Raw genomic sequence first — 21,627 nt, 5'->3', positions numbered from 1 at the left:
ACCCCGCCGCGGGGATTCGAACCGCCGACCATGCAATCGGCAAGTCCTAGGCACTGAGGTTTTACCCACAGCGCCACCCGCGTCCCTAATACTACGTGTTACTTGCATTGAAATCACTGCTAAGAGCAGCATTGACTTGAATGGCTTAAATTTTTTGTTACCATTTACAGTCCCGTCCCCCCAATTGATTGAGTTTCAGTCCTATTCTTTCCATGTTCTTAATGCTGTGCTGCAGGATGTATGTCATCTCCCAAACAAGATGTAAATGGGTATCTTCAGCACAGATACAATCAGCAACTGACATGTATATGAGTTTTAAGCAACCAGATATTAGGATGCTTTGTCACTTTGTTTTGCATCTGTGTAATGAAAAATTAAATATTAACATATCCTTAGAAAAGTAAGATGAGATGCAGTTAATTTAAGCTAATTCCCAATATTTGTTTATGTTTATGATACAAACAAGGAGTAATTAGGACAGCATAAACAATGTAAATAAAGCATTACCAAGGAGATTAAAAAGCCAGTAGCTAGCGGATGCTGCTATTCACATAAAGATTTGGGAAATGTGAACATGTGCTGTGCTTCAACGGAATTACCGATGGGGAGTTTGAGACTCTGGCATTCTAAAGGTCAAACTGTTGTTTCTGCACCCATGTTGGTAGAAACCACAATCTACGCCGGGATTTTTTCATGGTATTCTCCTGTTGTCCAGTCTGCTGAAAGGCTATTGATGAACTCATCACTTAAATGTACCTATCCCTTTGAAATTTCACATGATGGAAAGCAGATTTGTCCTTTTGCTGTTCTTCAGAGCTCTATATTTCACTCGGTCAGGGATGGGGAACCTGTGGCCTTCCAGGTGCTGTTAGACTCCAACTCCCATCAGTCCCAGCCAGCATTCTCAGTGGACAGAGATTATGGGAACTGGAGTCCAACAACATTTGGAAGGCCACAGGTTCCCCATCCCTATTCGAGGCCCTTGGTTTTCAAATGTGACTTTGTTTGGCGAAGATGTAGATCAAGTTTCTTTCTCCTTTAGTTGCTTGTTGGCCCCAGATAGCACACTTCCCATTCCCATTGAATGGAAGGAAGTGGTCATGGGGAAGGCTTAGGAGTGTGGCACATGAAAGGTAGTTGTGACTGGCAAGAGGTGTGGGGAGGGGGAGGGGGAGGGGGAGCAAAGTAAAGCATAGGCTTTCAGCTCGCCCAACACAGCTGGGCATTGTGGCTGTGCAATTTTTGGCTCAGTTGATGTCATTGAGGGTTGGACACAGATTTCAGGTTCAAGGAAGGAATATCAATGTACTGAAATCCTCATAAGCATCACATTGAAAGTAAATCTGTCTAACAGAATGGGTCATGTATTGTAGGTTTAGGTTTAATTTCATATCATTTCTTAGGGGTACAATAAAAGAGCAAGACTTTATGACTCATTTCAAACTTCACAACAAACTACATGCCGTCCATAATTGTAACCCAAACATCTACTGGAGTTTCCAAATGTACAGTTGGCTAAACAGTGTTTAGATGTGCTTTTCTGCTTCTGTTCTCTTAGTATTCAGCTTAATAACTTTACTCCCATCTCTGAGGTGCAGAGTGATGGACAAAATTAACAGTTTTGTCAGCTTGGAAATCAAAACCATCCCACAAACCATGGCTTGCAAACCTGCTTTAAAACATAATTTCGAATTCTAGTTTGCTGGCCAATCACTGTAGCTAACCTTCCTTACCCATAATGTACCAACTGAGCCTATGTACTGAGCATGGGGACCTTGTGGCATTCAAGAGGTTGTTGGACTTCAACTCCCATCTGCCCCAACCAGCATAGCCAATAAGAAGAAGAAGAAGAAGAGTTTGGATTTGATATCCCGCCTTTCACTCCCTTTTAAGGAGTCTCAAAACGGCTAACATTTTCCTTTCCCTTCCTCCCCCACAACAAACACTCTGTGAGGTGAGTGGGGCTGAGAGACTTCAAAGAAGTGTGACTAGCCCAAGGTCACCCAGCAGCAGGGACGCGGACTTATAAAAAATATTGGGGGGGCCCGGGAAAGCTCATGAATAATAAATAAGCTCATGAATATGCAAATAAAGTGGCGCCGCCTCCTCGTGAGCGAATAGGGGAGAGCGTGCTGCGCCTATTAATCAGCTCCAAAGGAAATTGGGTGGAGCTTTTGCTCGGGAGGGAGGGCAGGAGGCATGCAGCCCGCCCCTCCCTGTGCATTTTGGGCTGGGGGAGGGGCGGCGATGGCGCTCTGCTGGAGGGGTGCCGGAGATTATTGGGGGGGCGGAGCCCCCCCAAACGAATTTTTGAGGGGGCTCGGGCCCCCTCAAGCCCCATGGAGTCGGCGCCTATGCCCAGCAGCTGCATGTGGAGGAGCAGAGACGCGAACCCGGTTCCCCAGATTACGAGACCGCTCTTAACCACTACACCACACTGGCTCTCTAATCAGGAATGGTGGGAGCTGCAGTTCAGCAACATCTGGCAGGCCACAGGTTCCCTCATCTCTTCAATATAGTTTTAAAGCTAGAGAGCAAATTCCAGTCTTGACTTAGCCAAGCCGCCAAAGACTTGATCTCTTGCATGCAAGGTGTGCTTGGAACTTATAATATAGTTATAGTTCAGCTTTATTAAAAAGTTTTCATTGAAAACGTTTGAAGAAAACCACAGGTAGATCAGACTGCCAAGCACTACAAGGGCAAATCAGCCTTGCCCTTTAGTGAGCTGGTGTGTCAATATAACACCACAGGGTGTTATCTTATATTATCTTGAGCAGATGAAAAGGACAAGAAGCTCTTTTAGAAACTGCTTTGCCATTGGCACAGGTGCATTTGTCAGCCAAATAAACAACTGTACAACAGTATACTGTGCTATATAGCATTCACAAACTAGCCTTGCATAAAAAACTTGCTGTTGCTAAGAAGCACATTTCTTGGCATCTCTAAGCATCTGTCCTTGCCTAATGTGCAAACAGCTCTAGCCCTATTCAGGCCTGCTGATTTAACACATGAGCAGGGAGTGAGGATGAGCTTGGCTCTCCCCCAGTTGCCATCCCCATCGTTCTCCACAAGTTGGGGAGAGCAAATCCCCTATAAGGAAAGGTTATTACATTTTGATCTTTCTAGTTCACAGCAAAGGCAAGTAAGAGCAATATGAGTGCATGGAATTATGCACGTTATGCAGAAAGTGGATAGAGAGAATTCCCCTTCCCCCACGTAATACAAAACTCGGGAACATCCATTCCTTTATTTGAAGCCCTGCCTCAAAACGTGTAAGCTCCCTGTTACTACATTCTTGTGATGTTGCCAAGAGTGACGCTCGAGCTCTGCTTATTTCTTGCCTTGGTTTATGTGAGACAGTTCAGGCATAATACCGAACGATGGTTTGGTGTTTTGTGAATAAGTGGAGAAGCCATAGACTCATGCGTTCCATTCATCTGGTCCTGAGTGGAGGCACATCATAGTTTGCTGCTTCATCGGAGCGGGCGAAGTATGGTTTGTGTCTGCTCTTCAAGCCAGGATAGGAAACCATTTTCATTGCTCCATCTGAACTGGCCAACTCTAGCGTGGAATGGCTGTGCACAAGGGAAGGGAATGAAAGTTTTTGTGAAACTGCCCCCTGGCTCACCTTTTCTTTTGCTTTGGCTTGTCTATTGCTGATGGGCTTAATGGCAATGATGACATGGGGTTATGCTGAAGCCCAGTGCTCCATGTGCTCACCCTGGAGCCTGATGGTAGGGGAAGCATAATTGCTGTCTCCTCTATTTGTCCTGCTGCCACCAAAACATTCCCCACCCAGCTTTGCAGCAGGCAGAAAGTGTGGTGCTGTCAGGGAAGGCATTTAAACTCAGCCCTGTCTTAAGCTCCAAATTAACACTTGTGTAGGCAGTGGCGTAGCGTGGGGGGTGCAGGGGGGGGGCCGGCCACACCGGGCGCAACATCTGGGGTTAGGGCAAATCCATGGGTTAGGGGGCGCAAATCCACAGGTTAGGGGGTGCAAATCCACGGGTTAGGGGGCGCAAATTACTTGCCTTGCCCCGGGTGCTGACAACCCACGCTACACCGCTGTGTGTAGGAGCTCAAGTCTGGCATAGCCTGAAGATGTTATGCAATGTTTTCTTGAGGAAAACTTTCTTCTTCTTCTTCTTCTTCTTCTTCTTCTTCTTCTTCTTCTTCTTCTTCTTCTTCTTCTTCTTCTTCTTCCAAATACCTGTATCTGTGCATGCAGAAGATCAATTGGTATCCTACATGTGTTTAACATTCAATATTTTAAGCAATTGCTCTATTGAGCTGTTTGACTAAAAATCCTCAGAAGTTAATTAAAATTGCAGCCCACGGTAATCTCCAGTACTTTAAATGGTGAAGGAAAATCAAATCATTTAGTGTGTTTGTTTACCAGAACTATTCAAGATACCACCAAGACTGTGGAGTTTCTCATTGCTTTGAGGGGAAAGCAGCAGGTCCCTTCAGTAGATAATTACCTTTTTAATGTTTCAATTTAGATTAGGAGAGAAAGAGAGACATTTATTTTTCTTTCCAGACAAAAAAAGATGTATGTTCTGTTCCGCTTCTGCAGAGATGTTTTGCAGTTTTCTTACAGATTTTAATATGATAAGCATTAGATAGGACACAATTTGTTTAAGTAATTGCTTCTGCAGCCGGCACTAACCTTTAAAGCCCTTTAAAGGTCAGGATCTGAATGTCTCAAGGACCGTCTTCTCCTGCTACGTGAGCCTGCCCAGTTATTATGTTCACCATCAAGGCTTTAAAGCAGTAGCAGTTGGAAGTGTGGTGTTGCTCACCTCCTTCCAAACACTGAGTATTGTAACCCGTTTCTGAGAGGGGAGGCCCACGGAGCTCAGCACAGGGTGGGCGTGACGGCAGAGTCGATCCAACTATCCTGCACCCACGGATGTCTTACGATGACCATCTGGGGTGGAAACAGTTGAGGGTGTGGTGCTTGTTTCTCAATATTGCTGAGACAGTTGCCCTGCTTCTCATCCCTCCCAGTGCTGCAGCCTGATGGAATATTTACTTTTAGGTAAACAATTGGGAACAATTTGCAAGTGTTCTTTAGAAGATATAAGAAGCTAAAGATGGTAAAGCTGCACTAAAAGCCCTATAAAAAACAAAGAAATAAATGCACCAGCTCATCTCTTGTTGTGTTGAGTAGGTCCTTTGGTTTTGATTCACGGTGCAGTGTCTCTGGGACTTTTTAAAGGCTAGGAGTGATGATGTCATCTTCCAGAGCACCAGAGTGATTGATGGATTCTCCTTGCTCTGGCAAGTGAATGAGGTGATAAGAAGGTGTTTGCAGTTTCCACTTGCTTGTGACAAGTTAGCCTAGATAAAAATGTCTGAGAATGAGAAAAATAATCGAATAGAAGCTGGTTACTCTTTTCCTACTTCACACTAGCAGTTTCGCTGGTAACACTTCCTTGTAAGATCCTCGGCATTTAAAAGCTGAAACTTGCGTTTCAACTGACTGAAGATTCTTGGGTAAAGTTCAGTGTGTTTTACAAATTGAATCTATTCTATAAGAATCACTTATGTGACAGTCAGCTGATCCCAATACCTATGCAATTATGTTGTTCATTGTTTCTCTTTGGGAAAGATGTATATATCAACATGAAGCCTGCTTTAAAAAACAAAAAACTATTGGCGGTGTATTAAATATATTATAATTATTTTACTTTGTTCTGATTTATTACCTCCTTTTCACCCCAAGGTCCCCAGGTGGGTTGCAATTTAAAATACAACATTAAAGCAGTTTCTTAAAAAATTACAATCACAAGTATAGGGTTCTAAAAGTATGTATTTCACTTGTCAAAGGCCAGGGTAAGGAGGTGGGCTTTCAGTGATGAAAGCTGGATAGTGAAGATGTCAGGTACATCTCTGTGGGGCGGGAGTTCCACAATTTAGGGTGCCACAGAGAAAGCCCTCTTCCTTGCCACCTGTGCCAAATCTTCTGAGAGTGGTGAGACTACCAAAAGCTGATCTTAGCACCCACTGCGGTCTGTAGGAAAAGAGGTGATCTTTCAGATTTGGAGGAGCAAAGTTGTCTAGGACTTTAGCACTGTGAATGGAACTGCAACCAATGCCGTTGTTTTAAAATGGGGGATTATAAACGGAACCCTATCCAGTAATCTGCCTGCTGCATTTTGGAACAAGAAGGTGTTTTAATCAACAACAACAACAACAACAACAAATAATTATAATAATGCTATGTTTAGTTAGCTGAACCCTACCCACCCCATCAGACCCACTCTTATGGTTAATTCTTTCATTACTATTTTTTAAGAAATCCAGCCTCATTTCAGAAATATGTTAATTGTTTTAATTTATGCTTTAAGAATCATTTAATATTTGAGAAACCTGACTAATTTTCCTTTATTTCCTGCCAGTAATACGTAGGAATCCATTTGGAATGGACATCTGCTGCCGGAAGGGGTCGAGGAGCCCACTGCAGGAACTGTACAATCCAACCCAGGTAAGCGTCCTAGCGCTGTAGCTTCAGTTCTTCACACATCCCACACACGCTGTTCCGTTATTTTCCTGATGAATAGTCTTGCTTCCTGGTGGAGTGCATTAAGGCGGCAGAGAAGCTGCGCACTTTCCTTGCAAAGTTATTTCGCTTATCTGAGAGCTCTAGTGAATTCTCATCTCCTGTGGATAGGGAAATAGAGAAGAGATAACGCATAGGCGCACACACTGCGGAACACCTTAAGACTTTTAATGTTGCTTTTCTTTCCCCCTTTCCTGATATTGTTTGGAAGCAATTGCAGGTAGCCAAAATGTTGCAGATATGTGTGGCCCAAAGAAATACTAATAATAATCCTGGAGACTTGCAGCCTCTTAACAGCTCTAGCCTTTCACCCGTTCATCCTATGCTGGCTAATTACTGGTTGGGGTTCTTGAGAGTCAGAAGTCAGTTTAACAGCTCCCCCCACCCCAGCAATGTTTGAGCACTACCCTTGTAAAGTAGGTTAGACTGAGAGGCAGTGACTGGCCCAAGGTCACCCAGTGAGGGTTCTGATCTTAATCCAGCCCTCCAGCCAAGGGACACGGGTGGCACTGTGGGTTAAACCACAGAGCCTAGGACTTGCCGATCAGAAGGTCGGCGGTTCGAATCCCCGCGACGGGGTGAGCTCCCGTTGCTCGGTCCCTGCTCCTGCCAACCTAGCAGTTCGAAAGCACGTCAAAGTGCAAGTAGATAAATAGGTACCGCTCCGGCGGGAAGGTAAACGGTGTTTCCGTGCGCTGCTCTGGTTCACCAGAAGCGGCTTAGTCATGCTGGCCACATGACCCAGGAGCTGTACGCCAACTCCCTCGGCCAATAAAGTGAGATGTCGCCGCAACCCCAGAGTCGGTCACGACTGGACCTAATGGTCAGGGGCCCCTTTACCTTTTAGCCATCACATCACACTGGCTCTCATGAATAATGAGAGAGGGAGAGGGAACCGAACCCAGTTCAAATGGAGAGGGAATCCAGAAAACATGGCTAGCTTTGTTTCACCATGAGGAGATTCCTGTATGTTTTGAAATGTTACTATAGGAATCCATTTTTAAAGTATGTCTGAAGCCTTTGTTCGCTGACATGTAGCCATCAGTTGTGATTTAGGGGACGAAACATGGGTTTTCTGATATTGTTGATGATACCCTGCTGAGAAAGAGGTCCATTCTGTGATTTGATATTTATTGACGTATTTTGTTATTTTATCGAGCTATTGTTGCCTCCCTGATATCTTCAGATTAAGCAGGGGGTAAAAATATTTTAAATAAGTTAATGATACCTTGGGGAGTAGCATTTCCTGCTCGCAGTGGAGAGGAAGTATTGCCATTGCAGAGGCTGGGAAATGCCAGCCCAGCTATTAAACATAGTTATTAAGGTTTAACAGCTGCCTATTTCATATTTATACCTTAATGAATAACATTTTGTGAAACGCGGGCAGCTATTAAGGGAAGTGACTCTTAATAAATCTCACTCATTAGATTTAACAAGCCACTAAATATTTCAAATGCTACTTGGTGATGGAAGGAATGACTGTGGGGCTTGCAAAATGGGGTCCCACTGATTAAGCAGGAATTTTTAGAGGGGGCTGGTGACATTTGAGAGATACGTGTTGGCTGTGACATGAGAATGTCAAAATTGTTCTCAATATGCCTTTGCCTTGCTTTCTGCTTCTAAAATGAACTCAGGTTAGTTTCCATTTTTACTCGGAGTCTGAGGAAGTTAGGGCAGCAGCATTTATTGACACGAGCAAGTTGGGCTCTGTGTTGCTAACTGGAAAGTGTACATAAAACTTTCAACAGGAAGAAAGTAAGCCTGCCAAAAGGGGAAATAATAAAACCTTAGAACGCTTTCAGGGAATGACTGGTGAGGAAAGTAAGCTTTAACCGCTCTGACTTATCGCCTCTGGGGTTTGCTGGGAAACATTCAATATGTGCTTGTGACTTTTCTGTTCCCATTGCCAAAGGTCATGAAGGAAGATAAGAACATACAAACACATTAAAAAGGCCTTAATTCCAGTCTCTTTGCAAGCTGGGTAGATGCAAAAGCTTCCTGACCTGCTACAAGTAGGGAACACAGTTCTCTGCTATATGGCTTCCTTCTTTTCCTCCTTTCCAGGTATATCTTGACCAGGGACAGGTGACTACTATATGTCAATTTCAATTTCTCCCAGTTTCTAATTTTCCAATCTTAAGGATGGTTCTTAATGTTTCCTCATCAGTTTGCGATTTTTAAAAAAGTCCTCATGAAAATTCATCAGCAGTTTTGTTTTAATTTCTCCCAATAGACACATTTTTTTGTATGCAATTATGCCTATTATATGCCTTGTTTGCAAAGCATATTTTTCATAATGCAATATACACCCTAAGTATATGCACTTATGCACACACTATTTGTCTGAGGAACTGCATTGCACAATTCGGAAAAGTGCAACTTTTGGTGGATGCCTGTGCTTTGGTTCACGTCTTGTTCCGGAAAGTGCAAATTGGGTAGGTTCACACTTAGATGCGAACTGAATCAAATTCATTCCTCATCCCTCATCTTTACCAAGCCCTCTGCATTAGAATTCCTTCAGCGTCTTCTTCTTTGAGGGAGCCAAGCACAGAGTCAATGTTTGAATAAGGCCAGAATTTCTCACAGCCACTGTTGAACTAAGCAGATGACGCTTTTCACACATCAAGAATTTCCACCAGTACACTGGCATCTTCTGTTCGTAGTGCATTAAAGGAAGGGGTGAGAGTTGGAGAAGGAGCAAGTGGGGGGGGGAGAGGAAGAAGAAGAAGAAGAAGAGAGATTGACTCAGCCTAACATCCATCCGCCTTTTTGGATAGAGATGGCACAGTATATGTCTATGCATGAAGGGCATGGCAGAGCAATATTCCAGCAGACACTGTCCTGTTGACATTCACAGATCACTTCAGAGGAGTGAAAATAGCAAGAGAGCTACTGGGTGGAGGAGAGAGGTGAAGTGAGGTGATCATAGGCTGCCGCCTTGAATGGCCCTGTTGTTGCCTCAGTTGTGCAGTTTAATACAGTTCTTCCACAATTCGCAGAAAAACTTAGTTGATTTTTGTCAGCACTTTGTCATTAAATGACAGGTGGTGTTTGAGTCTGGCATCATCTGGGGAGCGCCATGCAGATCTTCCTGCCCAGCTCATGCAGGCTGTACTTTACAGCTTGCTGTTGCCGCATGAGCACTTGTGCTCGGAAGAGGAAGAGTGGTTGCAATGCGTTGGGCAGCCACCTAACTGAATCCACTCCTTTGCCGTATCTCTGCCTCTCCTCTTTCACCATGATTTTTAGCCAAGGGTACAGCGAGGAGGAAGGAAGGAAAGAGGCTTCAGCAATGGGAAGTAGGATTTGGGGACAGGTCAGCATACCAATGAACTGGAGCTGCTTCCCTTCCAATTATCTAGAATGTCTCCTCATTCTAGCCTTGACATGGCCAAGGAGATGCATTTTTTAAAAGCTGGAGAAGGACAAGCAGTAGCAACAACTACTTGCCCCCTCTCGTGCATATGAAGATAAGTTTTGGGAAACAAGGAAAACTGTCTGTGTAGATATCAGGTATTGTTAAGAAGAACTATGCATTAATTGCATGCGAAGTCATGCAGTTTATGGCATGAAAGATCATTTGGGAAATCTCCCCCACCCCAAAGTCTTCTTTATATGATTAACAGGAGCAAGCGGTAAAGCTGTTTGAAAAATGTCCCACGAAATTAAAACCAAAGCAAAATCCCTGCATGTAGAAAATTAGTGTGTCATCGGGGATGAACTCTATGAACAGACATGTGGAATAGACGCTTTCACATATATGGACCTTATGCATAAACTGATTAGAGAATGAACTGATCCACTGGGTCTTCTATGTTTTTCATTGAACTTTATGAGCTACTTCTGTTGAAATCTACAATTCAATACAATGAATAGTATATATTATTTTTTCAAACGTACAGCCAGTTATGTCTTGTGTGTTTATTGAACACTTCTCTATGGCACGGCAATTTTATATGTGCAGGAAGTTATTTCCATAGGGGGAAACTACCAAGGATTGAGCTCCTGCAGTCTGAAGCCTTATGGGTCAGGACTTTCTCCCTTGGTTCTGTTGGTCCTGCAAAGGGTCCCTAAAAACTCTGAAAGTGCTTTACATCTTGAAAACCTTTACAGTATCCCTGGTGGTTATTGAAAGTATGACTTCTTCCATGTTAACAGATGGGTCCTTTGGGGCACCAAATCATGTGTTGTGTGGCATCCAGAAATCATTCCTCAAAGTTGTTTGTGCCAGGGCACTGTGTTTTCCAAGCAATATTTTGCCCCTGGGAAGAATGTGTAAAAATAGTTTATTGCTTTCCTTCATTTTAAAGCTCAGGGGGAGGGGGGGGGAATCGCTTCATTTACATTGAAGCCCTATTTGGACATGCCTGCTCACATGTAAATCCTACACGCGAGTCGTGACAAGGGTGTGAAGCTTTAGGCCCTGCATCACTATGACAGCTTTGTTCTTCCTCCACGGTCGGAGGCAGCGCTCCTCTGGATACCAGTTGCTGGAAACAGCAAGTGGGGAGTGCGATGTTGCACTCAAGTCTTCCTTGTGGGCTTTCCACAGGCATCTGGTTGGCCACTCTCAGAACAGGATGCTGGACTAGGTGGAGCATTGACTTGATCCTGCTGCAGAGCTGTTCTTAGGATCTTATCTCGATCACCTTCCAGGAGCAGATGGAGACAGCAACACAGGGGGAAGAGCTTAACATGTTCATTCCCTACTTGTGTGTAGGCTTTATATGTGAGCAGAGTGCCCAAATAGGGTTTGAATGCCCTTATTATGATTTATTTTATTTCTATATCGCCCTATACCTGAAGGTCTCAGGGTGGTTCACATTAAAAATCACTTACATAAAATCAAAACAAAAACCAGATTACGCCCCCCCCCAAAAAAAGAGAGCCAGCGTTTTAAAAAGGGTATAGGATGTTAGGTCAGGCAAAGGCCTGGTTGAAGAGGAATGTATTTGCCTGGCACCTAAAGATGTATAGTGAAGGAGCCAGGCGAACTTTCCTGGAGAGAGCATTCCACAGAAGGGGAGCCACTGCAGAGAAGGCCCGTTCTCGTGTTGCCACCCTCCTGACCTCTCAAGGAGGAGGCACACGAAGAAGGGCCTCAGAAGATGATCTCAGGGTCCCGGTAGGTTCATATGTGAAGAGGCGGTCCTTAAGGTATTGCGGTCCTGAGACGTTTAAGGCTTTACAGGTCAAAACCAGCACTTTGAATTGGGCCCAGAAATTAATTGGTAGCCAGTGAAGTTGGACCAGGGTCAGTGTAATATGCTCAAACTGTCTAGTTCCAGTGAGCAACCTGGCCACCGAATTCTGCAGCAGCTGAAGTTTCTGAACCATCTTCAGAGGCAGCCCTACGTATAATGCATTGCAGTAATCTAACCTTGAGGTTACCAGAGCACAGACAACAGTAGTTAGATTTGTCATGCATGGAATAAGTATTTAAAATCTATTTATAGGTTGAACACACTCACATGGTGTATGGGGAAAGTTACGCACATCAGAATGCAAGACCGAGACAGCTACTGTATTCCATCTCCCTCCGAGCTGTGGCTGGCAGGAGGAAGGGTCAATGAATATATGTCTGGTAGCGTTAGACAGAAGTCAGGATTAACTGGATGAAAGAACCAAACTTCTCCTTGTATTTGCAAAGTGTATTCTTAGAAAAGCAACACACTGCAGCATCTTGTAATTTGTGTGGCCTTGTAGGGATGCGTTGGGCTAAAAATAAGTTAATTACCAACCAGCCCACAGAGCTTAAGTCAACCAAGGTTCAAAATTTGCCAACAACATATTTGAGGCTTGAGCACATCTGTGGGTGTCACTGATCCTTTCATTGCAGTTGAAAACAGAACCAAATCATAAGCAATTAGTGACAAGACTTGGCAGGGTAATAGGAAAGAAAATTACTACCTTTCTCCAGGAAGGGTCTTGATCCTGTTTTCCTATGCAGGAAGGATCCTAATTGGATAGTATGGATGCTACCTTTGCATACCAATTTAAACATTCTTTTTATGTACAGTGGTACCTCAGGTTAAGAACTTAATTTGTTCTGGAGGTCTGTTCTTAACCTGAAACTGTTCTTAACCTGAGGTACCACTTTAGCTAATAGGGCCTCCCACTGCTGCGCAGTTTCTGTTCTCATCCTGAAGCAAAGTTCTTAACCCGAGGTACTACTTCTGGGTTAGCAGAGTCTGTAACCTGAAGCATCTGTAACCTGAGGTACCACTGTATTCGGCTTTTTAATTTTTTTAAAAAATGATTCTCTTAGGTTTGTTGCTGAGTTATTGGCCCAGTTCATTCATAACGTAAGTCCATGGTTTAGTGTTACTAGGATGAGTTTGGGGCTTTACAGAGTCCTCCCTCCTTGGTCATCTGGTAAGGCTAAGAAAAACTTCCATTTTACATTAAACACAGTTTAGTGTTACTAAACTCTGGTTAACTTAAGTATACTTAGTGGAAACAGGCTTCATAAGAAACAATGGTTTGAAGTTGGTTGGTTTCTGCTAACCACAGCTAAGCCATAGCTAAGCTTGGTCTAGGGAGTGCATCTTCTCCTGCTTCATGTCACACAGTTAACTTGATACACGCATGGAGCTTCTACCCACACAATGGCTCCAACAGTGACTTCAGTGCAACTCTTCCCATCATGCCTGTTGAAGTACCCTCAGCATTGAAGTCAAAGAGAAAGTCTTCACATAAATGGCATCATTGGATCAAGTGCTAGTGCAGAGAGTTGGCATAACAGTTCAGAGAGGAGCACTTTTCATATGTTCTTTTTGCATTCAGTGAACATCCATGGGAGGTGTAGCATTACAGGAACAGGTTGTGTCCTTGACTTGTACATGTTCACTGAAAGACAGGGATAATGGGAACTATAGAAACTGTCATCCTTGTCCATGGGCCATGTTTGTTGGGGCCAGTGGGAGTTCGAATCCAGAGACATCTGGAGGGCCAAAGATTATTCACCTCTCCTCTAAATGTTTTTGTCTTGCGACTTCGCTAATCTCAATGGCCTGCACTCTCTTTCTTCTCCTGGTTCATTGTGATTTCACTTTTTCAACCTTCTTTTTCAAAATGTGTCTTTCTGCTCATTAAGGAGCCAAATTGCTGGGAGGCTGCCTTGCTTAAAGGCATTGTCTGTCCATCCATCTGACGGAATTGATAAATAGATCCAAGAATTGTGGGTCGTAACTGAAGCCGTTTGATGCTTTGTTATTTCAGGGTTGATGTGCTGAGATGTATTGATTTCAACAAAGTTTAACCACATTCAGTTACAACTAGCAATCACACATGCTTGCTTTGCCTCAGCTGTCTTAAATCCCAGTCTTCACCCTCCAACTGCTGGCTGCTAAACCTAGTGCTTAGTGAGACAGAGAGCTCTGCTTCATAGATCTGTGATAGGAAAAAAAAATCAGGGCTCCAGCTTTCAAGAATAATAGCTCTTTAATTCCATGATAAAATTGACTAAGGGATTTGGAGCTTTGGACGGTTTTACACAAAGCATGTTCATCGTTAATCAATGTAGAATTGCATTTGTAGTTTGCATGGGAGAGTCAGCCAGTGCAAATGGGACTTCCATGCTGAATGACATAAACTTATACATAATACTTCTAAATGGAAGTTGTGAGATGGAAACTGTACACCTGTTCAACTGAGAGTACTGAGTAATCAGAAGATGGAAGACCTACAGTACAATTCTGTGTAATTCTACTTAGAAGCAAATCCTATAATGTTCAGTGGGACTTACCTAAGATTAAGTGTCACATGCCAGTATCAAGAGTCACCAATATCCAGGTTCACTTTTGCTTCTGTGTGGGCTTCAAAAAGTGACAGAGCCTAGGGATTTGGATATGGAGGACCAGAATCAGACTGGGAATTGAGCTAAGAGCTAAAAACGAAGCAGCAATTCATGCCCTATAGTAGGGCTTCGTTCATTGGGACGGGACAGGATAAGTTGGTGGCAAGATCTGGGTAGTTCTTGCCTACCCAGATTGCTCATATTGTAAAGATAGTTCGTGACACTGAAAAGGCTAGATGCACTTGAATTAGCAGAGTTATACTCTACCTGACCCCCTGTAGAAGAATACCACAGTAAAAGAATATCAGAAGCTTACTATGTTTGCTAAGAAAAATGTGAAACCGGAAATGGAGTGTAATGTAAGTAGCAACTGGTTTTATATTTGGTGTCCTTCTCTTATGACTCTTCCCTTTTCTTCTGGCCATGTAAACACCATGATATACAGCCGGGACTGCCAACCTTTTGGAGCCAATGGGCACACTTGGAATGTTGAAGAGGTGCCATGGGTGCTAGTAGCAAAATGGCTGCTGTTAGTGTGTGTGTGTGTGGGGGGGGGGGGTATAAAGCAAAATGGCTGCCATGGGGATGTGTATGAGAATCCGAGACAGTGAAAACAAGAACTGAGCAGGAACAGCAGTCTCTCATACATAGTTGATTTTTGAGGGAATATTTACTGAGAGCTTGTTGTGGGTGCCATAGGAAGCGCTGGCAGGCATATTGGTGCCCACATGTACTGTGCTGAGGAACCCTGCACTGCAGTAATCAAAATGACTCCTGTTTAACAACAGCTGTAATACATGAATATTCGCTCTCTCAATGTGTATATTAGAATGCAGTTACTTAACTCATATTGAACAGTGTTCATATTTATGATAATCCACCTTAAATGCTTTCTCTTTTCCATCCAGAATGTGATTATTAATGAGTGAAACTGCAGTGTGTGACTCTATAAAAACAGATAAAAAGAGGCCTACCTACTGTGCCCATCTCTGGAGCCTGATGAAACTACAAACAGTAAACACAAGCAGCTCATAATCGTAATCAGTATAGTTGAAGGCACTGATTGCTCATGTGTAAAAGCTCATCAAGCGTAAAGAAACAGAACAGAGAGTTAATAGAAACAGCCTGATGTACAATGCCAACCCCTAGTTATTTCATTCTGCTTCCAGAAGCAACCTGCAAAATTATAGCAGTATGTCTAATTACTGCCTGTCAGAGCAGCAGGCGTCCAACAGGAGAGGAATTAATTGATATTACTCTAAGGGATTTTCCAGACGATGTTTTTTTATTGTGCAATAAATGCACAGTTGTTCAGTTGTGGGGGGATCCAGATGTCTTTCCGCGTGTAGTAAGACTTCTGTGGAGAAACGGCATTACCAAACAGTGTGCCTTTATTAGGGGGAGAATGGGATGTCAACCTAAATGCATGCGGAGGGTGGGGTGCTGGAAGAAAAGCTGTAGCTCAGTGGCAGAGCACATGATAAAGTCATAATAAAGTCCCAGGTTAAATCTCTGGCATTTCCAGGTAAGGCTCAGTTTTACACCATGGAGAACTACTGCCAGCCAATGTAGACAAGTGATTAGGAACTTGTGGCCCTTCAAATGTTGCTGAACTACATCTCCCATCAGCCCTGACTGTTGGCCAAGCTGACTGGGGTGGATAGGAGCTGAAATACCGCAACACATGGAGGACCACAGGTTCCCTGTTGCGTAGGCTATACTCAGCTTGATAGGTTCCTCGCTTCATGAGTGTCCCAAACATCTATTGGCTAGTGACATACTGATGACTCTTCCTTCTATGCCACTTTATGAACTAATTTTAAAAGGGGGTAGTTTGGTTTTTTTTAATGGTTTTATGCAGTCTATAATCTGAACCATGGGTAGGCAAACTAAGGCCCGGGGACTGGATCTGGCCCAATCACCTTCTAAATAAGGGCCCCTGATGGTCTGGGAATCAGTGTGTTTTTACATGAGTAGAATGTGCCCTTTTATTTAAAATGCATCTCTGGGTTATTTGTGGGGCATAGGAATTCATTCATTCCCTCCCCCCCGCAAAAAAAATATAGTCTGGCCCCCCACAAGGTCTGAGGGACAGTGGACCAGCCCCCTGCTGAAAAAGTTTGCTGACCTCTTATCTGAGCACATACAGACATACATTTTGGCAAGGAAACATTCCTGCATCTTTTAGAGAAAATAAATGTGAACCTGTAAGAAATGGCTTCAGTTTGAACCTAAGGACCTTGCCTTCTGGCATAAAGAACTTCATATGCGACTGTATACAGCATCAAAGTTGTGTACAACATGTAGCTGGGATTCTCCCACACAACCTCCTAAATAACAGTGGATTTAGAATTTGGGATGCTCTGGTTTTGTACAAACTTATTCAGGAAGTGCAATAAAAGGGAATCCGAATATATATATTTTAAAGGAAGATACTATAGTGTCATGGTTTCCATTCATTTTCTGTGGAACCTCTTCAAGCTGAATACTGATTCTTTTTTCTTTCTTTTTGAAAGGTGGGTGTGGAAATGATGGGGCTCAAAACTAGAGCTACCTGGTCGTAGGAAATGGCCACTGACAACAGAATCAACAACGCAAATCCAAGGCCTATTTGTATGTTGAGCTGTAGAATTTACACACACACACACACACACACACACACACACACACACACAGAGTAGGGTAATTAAGTAAATTGTCAGGACTAGAATTATTCTGAAATAATTGCACCTCAGCTGTCAAAAGAATAAATTGCGTTCCATACTGCCACTGCACAGTTTGAATGGTACTGGCAGTATTTATGTTGACGATGTTGTTGCTGCTGCTATTGTTGTTAGCTTAAATTTATATCTTTCTCCCGGGTAACAACAATTAAAAAACTAAAGTTTTAAAAGTAGAACAATTTCCAGTCAAACACAGTCTAAAACAAGAGGTGACAGCAATTATCAAGATACAGGTATACTCTAACAAAATTACAGCAGAAGCTATCAAAACAGAAGCAGGTATGTCCAACAGAGTATCTCTTATCAGTCTCTACTAAAGTCCTGGCAGAATAAAAATGTTTTGGCATCAAAAAATGGGCAGGTGATGCCAGTCATACTTCAGAAAGGAGGGAGTTGCGTTGCTGGGGTGCTGTCATGGGAAAAGCCCCTTTTCAGGTCATCACGCAGCTATTGTTCTTTGACTGCCTTCAAGGGTAGCCCCACATAAAGTGCAGGAAAATGATCTGTTCTGGAGGTTACCAAGGCATGGACAAATGTGGCCAGACATAGGTTTTCTGGGTTTAGTCTTGAACTTATAGAACCAGCAGAAAGAAGGATATTCAACTGAACTTTGAACTAAGCCCTTAATTCTATTTCAAAAATTACATGAAGCTTGGTAAATACCAACAAAGCTCTCCCCTGCCATCATTGAATAAACTCCTCCTCCTGCCTCAGTTGAGCTCATTTGGAAAAAGTGAACCATAGGCTTAAATGTCCCATTGAAATCAATGGGAGTTAAGAGCGCTGAAATTTGGCCAAGCCATATGATGCACCCTTGCGTTCCAGTTGTGCAGCATATATCTCCTGTGTAACAGAGCCAGTGTGATGTAAACTGTGCTGAACTTCAAATGGGACTCCTTAGGTTTTATCCCCACTCAGTCACAATGCCTAGTTTTGTTGGGGAAATGTGCCATGTGTACTACTCTCAGCTCCTAGGATTCGATTGATTTGATTTATTGTATTACTATTCTGCTTTTCACTCACATGATTTGCAAAGTGGCTTGCAAACAATAAATAACCACAACATAATAGAGCATCACAAATGCAACGTAAATTATATAGCATAATTAACAAATCATCAGTGAAACAATTGCAAATCGTCAGTAAAACAATTACAGTGGACTCTCTGGTTGCGAACGCGATCCGTGTGGGAAGCACGTTTGCAACCCACAGCATCCACAACCCACAGCGCCACATCTGCGCATGCGCAGGTTGTGATTCGGCGCTTCTGCGTATGCGCAAAGCGCAATTTAGCGCTTCTGCACATGTGCAAGTGCCGAAACCCCGAAGTAACCTGTTCCAGTACTTCCGGGTTCGATGCGGTGCTCAACCCGAAGCATCTGTAACCTGAGTTATGACTGTACAATCTGTCAAACACTATTAACAAAAAAACAAAAAAACCCAAACCCCTAAAAATAAGCTAAATAGCACAATTACAACAGAAGTCATATTAGATTCACGATCCTATAATTCGTTCATGATCTATAAAACAGCGTTAGCGACATTAACAAAATAGCAGCCGGGGACGGGGGCTAAATGCTGCTGAATTCATACACACGCTTTCAGGAAGGGCAAAATAAAAATGGAATTGCATCATCACCATCAACCTATACCAGAGCAAACCAGCAATTCTCCCCACCCCAGGGTGGCTTCCCACTCCTCCAGGGGAAGAGCCATACCTCCATGGTAGAGCACCTGCTTCCTATGCAGAAGGCTGCAGATTCAATCCCTGGAACCTCCAGTGCACCACATCTGAAAACCTGCAGAGCTGCTGCCAATCAGTGTAGACGGTACTGAGCTGGATGGACCAATGGTGTGACTGGATATAAGGCAACTTCCTATGTTCCCTATGCAATAAGCCTCCCGCCTCATCTTCAGTGCAGCTGCTGTCAATGTAGTGCTTTAAAAATAAATAAATCACTTTTTCATGTCATAGGAGGTGGGGGGAAGCCCTCAGGAGATGCCCCAGTTCAGCATTATTGTCTGTAATGCATGCAGACTGGAGAAGAAAGCCACAATCCCTGTGATGATATATTATTACCTTAGTCACACTACAGTGTCATTAATTATTATTTGTAAATGAAACGGGATATTTTAGACGTTAGGGAAATTAACTGTTTTCCTGTAGCTGTAGATCATGTATCACATACTTGGACACATTGTGAGCTGAGGCAAATTAGTCAAATATGTTTATTTTGTAACTGTCGCAGTGCAAAAGATCAGTTATTCTAGGGACCAGGTAGCCTTAATAGTGCGATGAGGGTTTCCCCAAATTTGAATGTGGGTGCACGAATATGTTCACTTTGAGTTTCTCTCCATTTCCTTTTTCTCTCCCTTGCTAAGATTCAGTTCTCCACATTTCCACAACAGTTTGTGGTTTATTTATTTTTTAAAGTCTTGTATATTTGAATATTCATTAATATCTGTTGAAATAATGGGTAATACCCAGCAAATTCTACTCAGAGTAGACCCACTGAAATTAATGAGTCTCAATTAGTCATGTCTATTAACCTCAATTAGTTTGCTCTTGAGTGCTCTGTCCCCGCTTCAGGAAGAGTATAGAACTAAGCGAAATAAATGGTACGTTGTTTGAGTAAGCTCTGGAATTATTTTTCACATTTTCTTCCACTGGGAAAATGTGTGCCACTTCAGATTATCATGTATCTGAGTGGGAAAACTGGCAGTCTGGAGCAAGGGCTAATGGGATATTATCTTTAGCGCTACTGTAGATAATCCACATGCAGCAGCTACAAATTTCTGAGATGAGTGTCTGAGACTGTGGCCTCTTTTTCTTTGGTGACACACAGCCTCTCTTGCTCTCTGTAGCAAGACTTCCAAGCACCTGACAGATAGCTGTACCACGAGCTTGTCTCAGTTTAGATTAGGGGCAGATGCTCTGTTCTTTGTCACTTTTGCAACTGCTCAATCTACCCCCCCTTTTTTTGGTAGATTGAATAAAATGCATGAAAGATTTGCATTTAGATTGTCCTTTAAATTGCATTTAATATGCATCATATGCATTCCTCCCCCTTTGTAAGCTTTTTCAGTGTATTTCACCTAAAAAAATGTGCATTTTCTTTGAACTGCCCCTTCATTACAAAATGATCTGATTGATAGTTGTGTTCCAATTCACATGTAAATCTGGAGTGTTGAATTAGGTCAGAACCAAACAAATTTCTCCTCCATCCCTTGTTCAGATTGTCATGTTGGAGTTCCGTGTGCAGTTGTGTATGTCTTTGTTTCTCACAACCTGACTATATATTATGTTTCACACACAGAGAGCCAAAGAGCTTCTTTTAAACAAAACACCAGAGGTACTTTGCCACGATTTTTTATTTTGGTCAAGGAAGGGTTGTTAAGTGATGACTACATCCCTAGGTTCCGTTAGTCAAAATCCAAAATGTTGCATTTCCAGTCCTTTTTAACAGTCTGGGTATGTTTAATGTGCAACTTCTAATGTCAAGTCCTGACCTTTAAAGTCTGACAAAGCAACTAGGCATCTTCCGCACAACCCTAATCATTGAGTAATAGAGGCAGCTAAGGATCTGGGCAGAGTTTCTTTTTGGACATCGACAGCAGTTCAATACACAACCTTTGGAAACTTTTAAAAATGCCCCTGCTGAGGAAATGTGACTGAGGACATTAATTGCTATCCCTGGTGTTGTTCGTCTCTCTATCTTTCTCCAAGGATCAAATTAGTGAAGAGGAAAGGATTGATTTGATACTAAGAAAACTGTGTTGTTGCTAGCTGTGCCTGCTGAGTTTTCTGGGTCTTGCTGTGTGGCAATCACGACCCATTAGCTTTTACAAAAGGCCTGTTCCCAGTTGAACTGAAAGCTTAGTTTGTTGAGACTTTTGGGAGTCTTGGCTGAGAGTTTCCTTAGGGCTACACTACAATGCAATCATGTATAATTTGGTGTGTGTGTTAGCAAAAAATAGCTACCGGGAGTTGCAGTTTTGGGAATGGATGGGAAGGGAGTGCTTAGCCTTAGATTGTTTCTCTCCCTGCTGCAAGGGTAAAAGTAGTTGATGCAGATATCTTGAGGTTAATCTTGCCCTGCCACCCCCCTCTCAAGACTGCAGCACCTAGCAGCTCCTTACTATTTCTCTTTTTAAAATATGACACAACCTGTAGAACAGGTGTGTCCAACTTTCAAGAGACTGAGATCTACTCCGACTATAAAAAAACTGGCAGTGATCTACAAAAGTTGTTGAGTTTTTTTGTGGCGGGTCCAATGATCTACTGCGATCTACCATGGACACCCCACAATCTACCTATAGATCACGATCTGCCTGTTGGACATCCCTGCTGTAGGCTAAAGGTTAACAACCTAAAGGTAAAGGGACCCCTGACCATTAGGTCCAGTTGTGACCAACTCTGGGGTTGCGGCGCTCATCTCGCTTTATTGGCCGAGGGAGCCAACGTACAGCTTCCGGGTCATGTGGCCAGCATGACTAAGCCGCTTCTGGCGAACCAGAGCAGCGCACAGAAATGCCGTTTA

General features: G+C 43.1%; 1 protein-coding gene across 5 annotated transcripts in view; it reads left to right on the top strand.

The window, feature by feature from the left end:
* CHST11 (carbohydrate sulfotransferase 11) overlaps positions 1–21,627 on the top strand; it is a 204,387-nt gene that overhangs the window by 71,865 nt on the left and 110,895 nt on the right. For all 5 annotated transcript variants that reach the window (XM_077935025.1, XM_077935024.1, XM_077935027.1 and 2 more), the window contains one exon: positions 6,405–6,490. In XM_077935025.1, coding sequence (XP_077791151.1) covers positions 6,405–6,490 — 86 coding nt within the window. The remainder of the gene's footprint in view (positions 1–6,404; positions 6,491–21,627) is intronic.

This window comes from Podarcis muralis, chromosome 10 (genome assembly GCF_964188315.1).
Source record: "Podarcis muralis chromosome 10, rPodMur119.hap1.1, whole genome shotgun sequence".
Classification (NCBI taxonomy): Eukaryota; Metazoa; Chordata; class Lepidosauria; order Squamata; family Lacertidae; genus Podarcis; species Podarcis muralis.
Note: the sequence above shows the minus strand (reverse complement) of the source record. Positions and strands in the feature narration are given on the sequence as shown.